Source organism: Clytia hemisphaerica, unplaced genomic scaffold (genome assembly GCF_902728285.1).
Source record: "Clytia hemisphaerica strain Z4C2 unplaced genomic scaffold, Clytia hemisphaerica genome assembly, whole genome shotgun sequence".
NCBI classification, from domain to species: Eukaryota; Metazoa; Cnidaria; class Hydrozoa; order Leptothecata; family Clytiidae; genus Clytia; species Clytia hemisphaerica.
The window spans coordinates 614,929-628,421 of NW_027104441.1; the positions used below are offsets into that span (position 1 = coordinate 614,929).

Sequence of the window (13,493 nt, forward strand, 5' to 3'; positions counted from 1 at the left end):
GCTGTGACCTACTCCGACCTACTTTCAGCCAAGATGGCGGATTATTTTGCTTCATCTACCATTGCTTAGGAAATATACAGAGTAGCTCTATCTAGTGTTGTTTTATATGAGATATCCGCGATCCATACCTTTGAGATTTCACCTTCATGTCCTTCCAGTTTACAGATACATTGTTGCGTGGTGCTATTGTAAACACGTCCTATACCATCAGCTGAACAAGCCACGATGTATTGACCTGTCGCATCGAAAGTGACGTCTAATACTTCTTCACCGTGTCCCCTGTGAAGAAAGAAGACCGGTCGGTTTCATTACTCAAAAGCTTTTCAGCTTTGGATGGGTCATATAATTTTCGTCTTCCATGAAAGTGGTTTAACTGCAAAGCCTTGCCAAAGCTAAAAGACCACTTCGTATTATATTTAATATCATCTCAAATGAATACTTTTACTCTGTCTCCCCTGTGAATGAAGAGAGAAATCGGTGATGACTTACTCTGAGGTCCGGAATAAATGTATTCTCCCGTCATTAATTTTGAAAACTTGAAGCCTTCGGATGCTCTTGAGCTTTTGAGTTTTGGTCTTTGTTTTTTTTTTGTTCTGAAATGATGTTCTAATTTTCAACATTTTTGAGTATTTCTGTCCATTTTCCTAAGAAAGTCCGTGTTTTAGAGTTGCAGCAAATCCTTAAAATGTTCTTAACTTGTTCTTAAGATTTTGGGTATCGAAGTCTTAATGTTCTTGTATAGTTTGTTCTTATAAGAAAGCGTGTAGTGTGGGCTAGACTGTCCAAATACTGATCCGTAGACTAATTGAACATTATGCGCATAATAGAATTAAGAACAGGAGCGAGGCTGAATGCGATCAAGTCAACCGCTAAAACTTGCTGGGATACAGTTTTTTTTAAGAACATCCAAAAGTTTTGAAACCTTGAGGTCTTCTTAATTTTTGGGTTTTAAGTCTAAAGCTGTTCTTGACATGTTCTTACTTTCGCCTTTTTTTTAGTACTTTTGTCCATTTTCCTTAGAAATCGGGTGTTTTCAGAGTCAACAAAGCCTTAAAATGTTCTTAACTTGTTCTTAATAGTTTGGCCAGCGAATCATTAATGTTCTTATATAGTTTGTGCAGAAAGAAATCATTAAATTTCGGAAAGAGGGAGTTCTTGATTACTTTATCATTTTTTTCTCATTACAAATATTAAAAAAGAAAAATACAGCTATGTAATCTGAACAAAACACACTTTTCGTTTTTACACCACTGTGCCATAGACCCTGCCCCACTAGAATTTCAGCCCCCACTTGGAAATCGACTTTCATTTCATCTCATTTGAAATCTAATGTACATAATTACACTTCAAAACCAATTACACTACAAAACGATCCCCACTGGATTGACAAGCGTTTCACAAGCTTTCTTCAAATCATTGTTATAAACAAACAATACAAATCTCAGCCCCACCTACAGAAACGGAGACGGAAATGGATCTACCGTACTATCGTTGTCCTAAAACTTTCCTGCCCCCTAAAGAAAAGAAAATGGCGGCTGTTTATTATTTTTTCACTATTTTCATGGGAACGGAAAAGTGCGAAATTTAACAAAAGTGGTATGTCGACATAAAGAAGCGTGTAGTTATGTATTTCTCGGAAAGAATGAACCGGGAAGAATCAAAGATCGGTTGTTCCTTGAAACACGTCTAATGTATTGTATTGTAGTGTTTCCTCGCTCTTTTCACCATGTACTCTTAGGTGCCAAATAAACGGGGGGGGGGGTTGGAAAAATTTTCAAATCATATAAACGGGGGGGACCTAATTACCGGGGGGGGGGGGTTGGAAAGTGGACTTTTAAAAACCCTAAAAAGGGTCAGAATAGACTAAATTTAGGCTTTTTAGAGTAAAACAAGAAACTTTCCTTTTGGGAGCTAAATATTTTTTCAAAAATTAATAAACGGGGGGGGGGTCCTTGTAACGTCCGGGGGGTTGGAAAATAATCGAAAAATTAACAAGCGGGGGGGGGGCGTTTATTTGGCACCTAAGAGTACACGTTTTTTTTATAAAAACTTCCTAAAATTGTTAAGCCTTCGAATATTCTAAAATGAACGAACGAAACATTGGAAGGAACGGAGACTGAAGCTTTTAATGTTCTTAATTTCACCATTTTGTGAGCATTTTTGTCAATTTTCCTAAGAAATCGGGAGTTTTCGAGTCTGCAAAGCCTTAAACATGCTCTTAATATTTTGACCATCGAAGCCTTATGTTCTTATATAGTATGTTCTTATAAAAAATGTGCATTACGAAATCTCACTACAGTGTCAGTGCAGAGCAAACAAACAGTAGATGATTTTCGCGTTCAACAAATAAGCATCTGGTCAAACAAAGGGGGCTGTCCTTCTCTGAAGAGGTGCTAAGCAAACTTTGTCGTCCGATTTTCAAAGTACATTTCACTTTCGAATACAGTTCACGCTCTCTGATTCGACGTTCTACTATTCCACACGCTCCATTAATCGATGATACTGAAAGTTAACGTCAATAAGAAACACACATAAATGACTGTCTACTATTTGATACACTCCTTTATTCAATGAAAAAAATGTCAGTCTCAACCTAGTTTTTTTATTCTTGCGGGGTAAAAACAGGACAGCATGGGTTGTTGGACTCCTAGGTCTCAGACCAGCTTGTGCAGGACCGAAAAATTGGGCGATCTTATAGATGCGGGTGGCACTCAATGTTTTAAGGGTTCATCTTCTACCAGCCTATGAAAGCAAACGAACCGTTAAATAACGGCCGGGGAAAAAATTCAATTTCAGATGACAAAAACGAATCCTCTTCACTCATAGGATCAGTGCAAAAAAATTCAGCGATGACCAGGTCGAAGTTTTTTTTTATCCAGTGGATTAAATTCAAGGATAGCAGTCGACAAAATCTAATACTTATCCTTAAAGACAGATTCTAAGCTAGTTAACTAGATCTCAAGAAAATTAATTGGATATGCTTAAAATATTTCGTAAACTTTCTACTTAATAATCGTTTTTTTTTTCTACTACTTAAACTCCATTAATTGGGTTACGATACAAACAAATAACCTAAATCTCTTGGATTGGATTCAAAAGTTTGTAGGCATTTTATGATTATGAATGATCTGTTATGCCTTAAGATGACGCCAGATAATTGCAGCTAATGAATATATTTTTTTTTTTAGAACAAAACAGAATTTTTTTCTGACTGACATTGCTCTAAATCTAAGTAAGTAAGTCTGCGACCGCAGTCAGAGGCCACCCGTCAAATGCTCCTCTGTCGATAGCTATCTACCTGGAGGTAGGGGATGGCGCAACTCATTCTTCCCGGATTGCTCCACCTACCCTTGATCCTTCTCTTAATTGCTAAGCATCAAACACCATTTTGGAAATCTTTGGTATGACCCGGCTGGGGGGTTGAACCCACAACCTTGCGCACCGTAGCCGGATGCTCTACCACTTCACTACGGTCTAAATCTACAAAGCGTTTAAAAATAAGCTGTTTAGTTACACAGCGGGCAAGGATGAACTCAAGGAAAAAAAATTAGAATTTCTAATGTTAACACTTGAGGCAATTTCGTGTGGTCAAGAAGGTGCGACTTGTGGAAACCTGAAATTCGCTAAAGTAGGGCTGAAATCGCTATATAGTTGATGCACTTATTGATAAAGAGCTAGATTTTGCATTTGTTGTTACAATTAGAGATTCCCAACGAATATGCCACACAGACACATTTTCGAACTGGGGCTTATTAAGGACCACGCCACTACTAGGTCAAAATAAAGATCAGGCGCATGTTTGATTGACCACCAACAGTTTTTGATGAATGTCAAATGCAAATTTTTGGCTCAACATATATTACACTTAGTAATCAAAACCCTTTCGAATTTTTTGAAAACGTTGACCGCTTTAATAAATATTGATTGTCATGAGAGCGACGAGCGAAAACTTAAACATCCATGAATTCAAGGACTTTTCACCAGAGAAAAATAAAAAGATTCACCTGGAAAATTTAACTGAATTAACAAATCTCTTTTCGAAAACTGACCGAACAAGAAAATTCAAGCCCGAGTAGCAGCGGAAAAATACTTAAAATTGTACAAAACCCTAAATCGGGACGATCTTCCTGTTCATGAACTATTTTTCTGTCCGTTCGGGAAGTTTTTCCCAAATTGGAAGAATCTATTCGGAAAAGCGGCGGGACTGTCCGCAAGATTATTACTTTTTTATGGAAGTTCGAGTGGTGCAGTTATTATAGGGCATTGTTAACTGAAGGAACCAGAGAACTTACGATTGACTTGAACAATTAAGGAGATGATATCCAAGTCATGGAGGTTCGAGTCACTCCATTATTACTGTACAAAGAATGTCATAAATGTAATATTGATGAGGGTAAGTTAGTATCTTTATGATTACTAGTCAAATGCACTTACAAAGGAATAAAAATTGAAATAACTTTCATCAGGAAAGGACAGATTGAGAATTAAGATTGGAAATTGTTTTGATATTAGAAATTGTGTCTCATTATCTCGTAAAGAATGTGTCACAATCTCAAGATAAGCCAGATAAAATAAGCCACAAGTACAAAACTCAAATGAGTTATATAATTTTGATTTTTCTATACTGCTCTTCTGACTGAGAAAGCTTAATAAATGAACTTTTGAAGCTCAGTGTAGACCCAAGAATATTTTCTCACTTTTGATCTCAACCAGTCTCAACAGCACGGATCACTGCAACACTCCTAGTTAAGGCCCTAACTAATTGTTAAAACTGTCAACCTCTCAATCCAAGAACAGGTCGGAATCTAATAATTTCACTTACAAAGATTTTTTGTTTGAAGCCTTTGGCTAGCCTCGTTTATGCTTGGTCAATATTCAAACAAAAAAAACCTATACTATTCCAAAGAAATGAACTCTTTGCTGAAATCTCTCGGAATAATACTTTGAAACTTTGCAAACTGTGCATCAGTACAAATTATGTTCAGGCAATGCTACAGTTATCCAGTCAATAAATATAGGCCAAAATAATGTTCTTCAGCCAAGATATAAATTTTTACGAATAAGGGGTTTAACTTTACTCCCATTGACCATAGAAATAGGTCTTATGATACCCATAGTAGGTAAGTATATTCATCTGGTGGCTGTCGGCGGAGCCGGGAATGAGGGAGACAATCCCTTTGCTATTTGCGCTAGTCCCGGGAGATCGAATAATGAGGTGGAGCTCCACACCTACTCTCAGCTCCCAGTAACTTGCCGCCTAGATCAGATTACCCAGTCTAAGAGACTCATTTGTTGAGTCGGCGGAGACCGGGGTTCGAACCTACAACCTTTGGATTGTAAGGCGAATGTCTTACTGACTGAGCTACCCAGGTTCAGTTTTCATAGTGCCACTTATCAAATTCGAAAGCGAACGATACAACAATTTTTAGTCTAGGTCAAATATGTAGAGAACAAAGTAAAAACATTACATAATTTTGTGTTTATGTTTATGTTGAGACAGACTCTAGATTTGAAAGCCGTTAAAAAGTAAAAACAAAATCACTTAAAGTATTTTAATCTTATTCTTCTTAATATAAATTCCAAAAAAAAATTGTGACCAAATATTTTTAATTGTCTACATGAAAAAAAAATGACAATTTTTTTTTGGCACCCTATTCTTAACTAAACACTGTACAATTAAAAAAATGTTTATAAACGCTTCGCTCGCTATTTCATGATTTATAATACTGTATCTAGTAGGGTCCGAAAAATCGCGGAAAAATAAAATATTATAGGACTAGGAAAATATAATTTAAAGTTTGTCGTCTAGTTACAGTTTAAATACTTATCAATATATTAAGAACAGCATCATTTTTTCTCAAATAAACAGAGAACGAGAGATAGAGAGAGCTGTTCTCAAAATTGTCTTTCTGTCATTTATAATACGATGAAATATAGAATGAAGCGAAGGTTTAAGTTTGAATTCAAAAGTTCAATTTCGACCTGCGCGCCCGCGCGACAATCGATCCTTTCGCTCGGCCTTTTCATCACCATATTTAATCTCCCATTTGAGATCAGTGAGTAGCATGTCATAATCAACAGGTTTTGGACGAGTTTTGAAACAATTTTCTTCCGAAACCTTAGCAAGGTTTAAAGATATCATTGTATCTTCATCCCGGCGTTGGAAGAGCATTTCTCCTTTAAAATCAAGTAAGCCATATTTCCTGGCACGCAGCAAAGCTCCGACCAACTTATTGGACACTTGAGTGTACAAACGAAAGAGCTCGCCAAAGGTGATTCCAATACTATTGTTTCCAATCTTCTTGCCATGTTCTTTGATCATAAAGACAAGTAGTTTCATCTCGTGCATCATAAGATGACCGGCCGCGCGACCGCGCACTTCCGTATCAGTGCCGTAGATAGGGTTTCCATACTCTTCATGACTTTTAGAGAGAGCCTCTCGATGGGATGCGCCTTCCCACTTGGAAAATGGATTGATTAGTTGCTTTTCTTTGTGTTTTTGATAAATTGTTTCCCATGAATTGATTTTTCCGCTTACAGCCATTCAATTAAAACAACAACGAAAAAGTTTGTAAATTTCTTCTTCCGTCTGTGAGTATATTGTATTGTTTTTATGTTGACTTTCTTATACTTTTCAAGTTCTTTGAGAACAGTATTTCGAGCTTTCTTAGAGCAAGTCTTTCGATCAATAACGCTGACTAGAGTGTAGAGAGAAAACTGATTGATTGACTGATTTCAAAGCGACTGTTCCACTTTTTATAACCAAAGTCTGTAACCAAGGACAACACTATAGGAGATGTCAATCAATAATGGCAGACAAAGAGATTAGAGTTCTGGATGATTGATGATCTCGAAAGGGAAAGGAGAGAGATGAGAGATGAAAATAGGGGAGTAAGACAAGCATAGTAATCACTCTTAAATCCGATCATGATGAATACTGTTAAGTAGGTATAGCAGAAAATAGAAAGAAAAATTTCTTCTACGTCCCTTGCTTTATATTGAAAGTAGAACAGCTTGATGATCGTTTGTAAGCCTCTCATGAAAAGAGACCGGACGTAAAAGTCACACGAGTATTTTCTAACAGACCCACTTTCTGAAGAAATTTCGAAGACTACGCAGCCCTAATCTTCAAACCTTGCCTAAAGTACTGTAATAAATGTCCTTTTTCTAAATGAAATAAGTGGTTGTTAGTTATTTTAAAGGAAAATACAAAGGCAACCAAACTTTTCGCTGTCGTATCGAATCAGTGAGATCAGTTTAGACCAACCTTTAAACAGAATTCATCAAACTTCCCAGATCGCGACAATGGATAGGCCCATTGAGTTTCAAGCCCGAAGGGCTAGAGGCGAGACTCATGGATGGGAAATGAAACCACTTTTTCAATCCGGTGTTTGTGCAAAAACTACGCAATTTCTCTTGCCTGAGAAGGGTTAAAGTTTCAATGGATAGGCCAGCTTAATGACTGACCGGGAAGCAAGGGAGACAAAAAATGAATATAACATCTGCTAGTTCGCTTTTGAATGAAAAAATGAAAAGTTAAGATTATCGTAGGTACCGGTATACTGAAGTCCAAGGTGTTAGTCGAATGATTTTTCATATAGATCATGTATGTCATTTTTAAGGATACGGGTCACAAAATATCAAAATAATGGATTACCTAAGAAACTTAAGTAAAAACATGGTGTATTCAAACAATTTATGAAATCCGCATCAAACACAGCGTGCTTTCTAGGCACTTATTTCTCAACACAAACTGAGAACTTTTAATTAGCAATAAAAACACGCGACCCACGAATGAACAGAGATTAAAATGGCACTGCATAATAGATAACGGAAAGTAGATTTCGAAATAAAGATTTTCATTACAAGCACAGTACTATGTTGTGAGACACACGAAGTTTTACATCGGTGTTCTTGATATAAGTAGTCGGCAGGAATAAAATGGAATGTTTCCCTTACTGGGCGTGACGCACGAGTTTATACAAGACCCCCGGTTTACGGTGAAATGACAGAGCAATTAGATTTTAGGGGGTGCTAAAAGGGACAAGCAATTTCTTTCAGTTCCTGTCTCGTAGGGTCGCGGAAATCTCGCTCAGCTGACACACAACGTTGTTTTAGCGTCCATCTAATGTTATATGGCTGTTATGAATATTAGAAAAACGTTGAAACGACGTTGTATGTCGGGTCGAGTTTTGACATTTAAAAAAGACATTTTTCAAAATTTCCAAGACTTTTTTTTACGACCTATAACGGGCCATTCTATTCTATATCCATACAGGGGGTGGGTAGGTTTTTTTTTTCATTTTTTTAGTGGGTATAAAGATATTACAAGATCCAGGTGGTAAAGTTCGTCCACCGTCACTTTAAAGTATGAAAATGATTTTCCCAAGGGTTTCTTCCCAAATCCATTTCCAAGGGGAATCTAAATTTTGACTTGAAAAGGTTAGTCCACCCCCCCCCCTACATGGATTTTTAATGGAACAACCCCATGTAGGCCCGAAAAATACCTTCGACAATAGTCTTTGGGGGCAACTTTGAATATTTAATGTCATAAAAAAGAGTCGGAATTCAGGTTGTCAAACTCGTTTAACCTGTTTGTTAAACAACAATTAGTCATTATGAAATATACATTTCAGGGGGATAGGCTAATCACCATATAATAACTGGATCAGATTAGATCAAAATAAAGAAAAAAATGGTAACGTAACAAGTTTCTCTCCTACACGTAAATTTGAGATTACATCGAATTTGAAGTGATTATCTTTGTAGACTATTACACAATTAATCAAATAGGTTTTTCTTAACAGTATACAGTTTTCCGAATGGATTTATGTTTTGATTTTAAAATCATTTTTGTCCGAAGTGAATATAATTTGACTCTCTCTTACTCCACGTTCTACAATTCGGAGTTTTTGATTTTTCTAAAAAAGCGATGCATTGTGGGATTGTCTAGAGTGTAGTGAATGTAATGAAGCTACTTATTTCCCATCCAAAATACTTGAACCGCGTGATTTGGACACAAAAGCCAGATAGATTAAGTAAAACCCAAAAGAAAGAAAGAAATAACTTTTTTTTAACTTAAAAACAAAGAAAGAGCTAGATTCAATCCACCATTCTAAATGCGGCGCAAGTCTTAAGGATTCACTTTTTCTTGCTTAAGAAATGTTAAAGATTCCTCTCTAGCCCTTTAAACTCATTATTCGGTACTCCCTATTCGATGAAAATCCAATACCCCTTGAAAATCGAATTAGAGTGCGTCTATGTGTCTGTATATTGTTTTATTACTCATACTGAAGTTGTATGCCAGCCCTATAACGATAGCAATGCCAGTCCATAACATACGCGGATTATGTCGATAAACATAAATGTTTTTTTTACCAGCTGGGAGAAATTTTTTACGACCTTAACGGCATTCATAAGAATTGCTTTTAAGAACATTTTAAGGTCCCTGATTTGGAAACTGTGCTCAAGCACGCCAAGAATTTGGACGCTGATCTGGTATTGCAATCAAAAGGAGAATTTAAAAAATTAGCATAAGAGTAAGAGTAAGAGGACCTTGAGTAATAGATGACATTTGGCATACAACGTTGTTTGAACGTTTTTCTAACATTCACAACGTCCATATAACGTTAGATAAACGTTGAAACAACGTTGTGTGCCAGCAGGGATGACATTTGGCTGTCATTTTATCAAGGTTATCACTGTCACGAATGACACCAAACTGAAATTCATGTATAAAGGGATTCCAGCGATTGCCATAAGAAAGCGTGCAAAATATTTTGGTAGATTTCGAAACTTTTACCATCGTGGAATAAGCGCATGATGATAAGAGGCTGATAACAAAGATATGTTCACGCGCCGATCGATGATAAGTGTGGTTAGTAAATAGGCCTGAATCTTTATCAAAGAAAATGTCTATCACAATAAATGTCTCTAATTAATTTTTTGCGCAAAACGGCGCGATTGTAACTACAGAGAATTGGAAGAAAATAATAAGACCTCCGTGATAAACTTGCACAAACTGAAAATTGGCTGAAGTCAGCATATAAACTAAGTTGGCTGAGATGTTTGCCTTATCACGTAATTAGCTAGGAGGAATCTTTTCCCCATCATTGACTACCAAAATCCTTTACCAGCCGAAACATTCAAAAATATAAAGCAGAAAATAAATGCCGAAAATATGCATCTTCTTTGACTTAAGATTTGACATGACTTTTAGGATCATTTGTGTTATTTTTCTTGCATGACTTAAATCTTACTAGTTTGAGTAAAGAAAACGATTTAGTTTAATTTCATACTCAAAGTTTCATGCCATCCAGGACTTAAATCTTAAAGAAGATGCACCTTTTCAGATTTTTTTTTCTGCTTTAGCCTGTCTAAAGTCAAGATAATCGATCATTATGCTAAATAGAGGTGCTTACCTCAAAGTACCGATACATTTGCCATTGTCTGCATCCCAAATGCGACACGTTTGATCCTAAAACAAAAAACGAAATATCTATGTGCTATCCTGTATGAACTATACACAGCCTTCGTTCAGTATTGAGCCACCGGCTAGTGCCACAGTAAAGACGTCTTTTCTGTTAAAAGCTGCGCGAAATAAAAACTCGCATTGTTTTAGAATCGGAGGAAGTCAGTCCAACTTTAAATGGTATGGTCAATTTCTGTGCAGGACTCGTTAGTAATAAGTTTTCTTTACAAATTTCAGTTGTTTTTTTTTAACGAAATTCTTCACACACCTTATTTCTCAAAAGCGATAAAAAATCGCTTGAAACCGAATTTTTTTTACCAAATGGGCAGTTCCAATTAATTTCCATGCAGGGGTAGGACTAACCTTTTCAAGCCAAAAGAAAAATGTGTGGATACTCCCTGGAAAATGGTAAAATTGGCTAAAAGCCCTTTAGATAAAAATTGTTCTTCGTACCTCAAAGTGAGGTTGGACGAAGTAAATTTAGTCATTTACCCACTGGAATTTTTAGAATAATTTTTACTCCCTGAATAAAAAGGTAACTTTCCTAAACCCCCTTGGAAATTCTTCTCGGATTACCCCGGGAAATGTTCGTCCACCCCCCCCCCCTTTAGGAATAAAAATTGGAATGACCGGATAGGTACTATTTCTGGCAAACCAAAGTTTATATTAGGATATAAAACAATGCGAGGGATAATAGTACGGATTATAAATGTTTTTCATTCTTTCAAGAAATAGTAGCAGAAGTTAGGGTGCTGCATAATACAAAAAGCTCCCCAACTTTATTTATAAACGGGGCGGACTAATCAGGCACTATTTCTTGACTTCGATACATAGGATATCTTATAATGTGAACGATACGATTTTATAGCTTTTTCTAGGTATTGATTGTGAAGGCAATAGAATGGTAACTCATGGTACTGTCTGAGAAACGATGTGTTTGTAAGGTAATATTGAGAAGGTAATATCGGATTACCATTTGGTCTGTTTTGACGCCAGATGGGCGGGGAAAACGCTAAGCAGCTTTAACATGTTCTATAACTTTGGTTTAAGCCGAGTTTAAATGAATCTGATAAGGTTTTTTACATAAAAAACTTAGCGAGTAGGTATATTTCTAAGTTAAGGTCATGTGAAAGGTTTTGTGTTTTCCGGAGAGAGCATGATATTTTCAGAAAAACATGATTCCTTTTGGGGTACCCTTCCAACAAAAACTACGAAATCGATCATCTGACAGGCGAGCAATATAATGGTTTTTGACCATTGTGAATTTTACTTAGATCAACTTTGACATCCCCCCTTTCTCTGATGCTAAGAGGTAATATTTACCATCTTTTTTCTTAGAGGTATATTATTTACCAAGAAATTGATCCTATAACTTTGCGCACCATTGCAGAATACTACCAGGGAGGGGTATGGGCAAAGGGAGAGGACATGTGCGTGCTGACCTTGAATATGATCTTTTTGGACCTTTTAAATTCATCTTTAGGTCGCAAAAAATCTAATTTCAGTGCTCACGCAGATTGTAAAAAACGACAAGAGAAAAAAACTCGAGTTTGCCCAGGATGGACTTAAAAAAATGTTGGTTTGCCGTCAGCCGACCGAATCTTCTCTCTAAACTTGCCGACCTACAAACTTTTATTGTTCTTTCGATGAAGAGAATTTTTTTCTTCAAAAATGACAAAATGTAGACAAAAATTCCATGAATGACCAAAACAAAATTTTTTTTCGACCGACCGACCTCCAAAATCTAGGGACGGGTGACGGCAAACCAGCCCCATCAAAAGGCTGAATTTGAAGAAGAAAGGCTTTCTTTCTCAATATTTGACTGAAAGATTTCTAATCTTCAAGAATCAGACGACAACCTATAGTAACCCACCCCTCTGTGATCTTTATCTTTGGATTACGATTTTAGGTAGCTTACCATTGAGGCAGAGACGATAAGTGAGCCATCAAAATTGAAAGTACAATTTGAAATTTCTCCACGATGCCCGATCAACGTATGCAAACGCCTGCAACGAAAGATACATGGAAAAGTTGTCAAATTTTGCGAATATAATATTAAAATTGAGTTAAAAGAACAACACAGAATGAAGTTGTTATTTGAGATAATGTATATGTCTGTTCGAGACTTACTAACCGGGCCTTTTTAAATTTAACGCTGGTTCCTTTTACGCCTTTTGAAATTACGTCAACAAGGTAACTAGATTCGAACTTTTTAATCACAGAAATTTTTATTCTATTAAAAAAAAAGGCTTTTAATCATAGCATATATCTCAAAAAAAGTCCCTAATGAACGATGACTCAGTCACACGTCTAGGAACTTCTTGAATAAACCAGTTTTAAAAGTTCTCAGGGTAGGAAGTTGAAAATTTCTGGTATGTAGATTTGTAGTAATGTTTTTAGGGGGATCCAATGAAAGAGTTCGTTGTTAACGAGAGCAGAGCATGGTTTCTTAATTATCTGCCCTCTAATCATTACTAAATTTAGAGGGGATAATCTAGACTTAATCATTCTATTCCTGAACTTAATGCTTTTTTAGAAGACAAATATTTGCTTGATTGGTGATTTGTTTTTGTCTAACGTGCGTGCTATGTAAACACTTTTTACATGAAGAAAATAAAATTAATTTAAAAGCCTAATTTCCAAATAAAACATAACTATTAAAATTTATGTCACGATCGTACAAACTAAGCCATGTTCTTAACCATTTAATACTTGAAGCTGGATTCTAACATAGAGTAATTCAAAAGTAAATGAAAAATATAAAATACAGTATGGATCTATTAACTTTTTCAGGGTCGCAATAATATGTCAAAGAAGAGTGACAGTTCTGACAATGGCTTTCTCTCGTTGCTTCAAAATTTTGAAGATTTTTTAAGTCGGCTGGAGGAACCGTTATAAAAGTTTTGTTTCTCTATGAAATGACTTGCGAACATGTATTCGGAAGGCCAATGAGCTAACCAGGTAACGAGCATATCTGAGAGAGAGCTGGCTAGGAATTTTGAGAAAGCACCGAGGAAACTTG

The 13,493-nt window shown here is 36.3% G+C and overlaps 1 protein-coding gene across 1 annotated transcript in view; it reads right to left on the reverse strand.

Annotated features, from left to right (window-relative positions):
• Positions 1-13,493, reverse strand: part of LOC136820962 (dynein assembly factor with WD repeat domains 1-like) — a 42,505-nt gene that overhangs the window by 2,385 nt on the left and 26,627 nt on the right. Inside the window, exons 11-13 of the mRNA XM_067077193.1 lie at positions 12,390-12,477; positions 10,422-10,477; positions 129-279 (exon numbers count right to left, since the gene is read on the reverse strand). Coding sequence (XP_066933294.1) covers positions 129-279; positions 10,422-10,477; positions 12,390-12,477 — 295 coding nt within the window. The remainder of the gene's footprint in view (positions 1-128; positions 280-10,421; positions 10,478-12,389; positions 12,478-13,493) is intronic.